Source organism: Populus alba, chromosome 17 (assembly GCF_005239225.2).
Source record: "Populus alba chromosome 17, ASM523922v2, whole genome shotgun sequence".
Lineage (NCBI taxonomy): Eukaryota > Viridiplantae > Streptophyta > Magnoliopsida > Malpighiales > Salicaceae > Populus > Populus alba.
Window position 1 is genome coordinate 6,395,030 of NC_133300.1, and position 1,745 is coordinate 6,396,774.

The 1,745-nt window shown below is 43.8% G+C and overlaps 1 protein-coding gene across 1 annotated transcript; it reads right to left on the minus strand.

Moving 5' to 3' along the window:
• LOC118060874 (mitochondrial uncoupling protein 5) lies at positions 1–1,406 on the minus strand. The gene has a single exon (XM_035074169.2). The coding sequence runs from the start codon at positions 1,109–1,111 to the stop codon at positions 143–145; it is 969 nt and encodes a 322-aa protein (XP_034930060.1). The 5' UTR covers positions 1,112–1,406; the 3' UTR covers positions 1–142.
• Between the last annotated feature and the right edge of the window lie 339 nt (positions 1,407–1,745).

The following is a 1,745-nucleotide window of genomic DNA, read 5'->3' on the forward strand; positions in this document are numbered from 1 at the left end:
TTAATGAAGGGGAAAAATTATATTGCTTCCAATATGTAATCAAAGTTGAACAAATAAATCAATGAATATAAAGCCTGAGTGCTTGTTTCGCTGCCTTCAGTTTAGATAAACCTTAATCTATCTTCATCATTGTAATAATTGATCAAAAATCTTTAAGTAATTTCCGAACTTGCTCTAATGTGACAAATAGCACAACAGTGAAAGGTCCCTGCCTTGAAATTGTAGGGATAAAGCCCTTATACAAGGCCATAGGACCCTCTGCCTTGACAGTCTTCATTGCACAATCTAATGCGCCCTTGTAAGGTGGTTCAACCCCGGGCTCAACCTTCATGTTCATAACTCTAGTCTTGATCACATCAATAGGGTTTGAAGCGACGGAAGCCACAAAACCAGCCAGAAAACTTGCTGCGACATGGGTGCCGATCCCATCACTCATCAAACCCTTCTCCAAGATCATCTCCTTGGCTTGATCATATGATGCCAGCTGTGACGCCGTCACAATCATCGCCCGGTTGACTGTAAGACTCGAACCCCGCCACAGGCTAGCGACACCCTCCTGCTTTGACATTTGACTTAAGGCATCGACAACACTCATGTAATTTCTACGCTGTTCAATCGGGAGACGTCCATCAGCCTGCATACGGACCATCGCTACATCAGCAGGATTACCAACAGCAGCCCCGACAGCACCGGAGATTAGTCCAGCCACGATCTTTCGTACAAGTGGCATGGTATTGGTATCTGGATCCGTCCATTTATGTTTGAGGACATCATAAAGGCCCATACGGGTGGTGGAGTATAAGGTTTGGCGGAGGATGGTAGCGGAGACACCAGAAAAAAGGGCGGCAGCGCCCTCGGATTGGATGATACGGACACCAATGGAAAGGGGTCCCACACGGGGTGGAGGAGGGGGTTCAAAGCTGGTCGGTAAGGAGATGTTGGCCGTAGAGCTCAACGCAAAAGCAGGGCGATAGGATTGCACGGAAGATGGATTTGGGATGTGGGATTCACCTTGAAGTTGCATACGGACCTTGATTAAATCCAAAGGGTGAGTGGAAGCACCGGCAATGATGGAGGCAACACCACCCTCAACAAAACCTTTCAAACCCATGATATAGTTTCTAATGGACTTTCAAGAGCTGATGATCAAAGAAAGAGTCGAATCAACAATCGAGATTGATGGAGAAATGAACAGAGTGAATATACAATAGAGGAAGGAGAGATAAAAAAAGGTGTGTTGATGAGTGTTAGACCATAATCCATCCATATTTATACAGAGACTAGGCGCCGGGAAAGAACACAGAGACCTTCTTGAAAGCTGGACGCGGCAATCTCCGTTCACATGTTGACTTGGGTTAGTGTTTTTAGAAGGACTAGAGGGTTCGCGTGTTTTTTCTGTTCAACTTTACAAGTGGGTACCACTTGTTGAATTGTATGGAGCAGCCGTTTATGGAAGATGCTCTGTGTGTTCCATGGGAGGGACCCAGGTCTAAATTCAACTGGCCTTTTACTTATTTGTCCCTATTTTTGTTTTTTAATTCAAGTGGGACCAATACGTCTTAATTTTTACCAATAAAAATACCATTATTTATTCCAGGACACTGTCGATTTCAGGCCTATTTAAAGAATTATAATCTCTTTGAAGAGACAAATAATTACGGAGAAAATTTATTCAGTAAGAAAACCAAGATTAGAACTCTTATGGTTGAGACAAATAATGAGAGGGAAGGAACATGGAGTCCTTC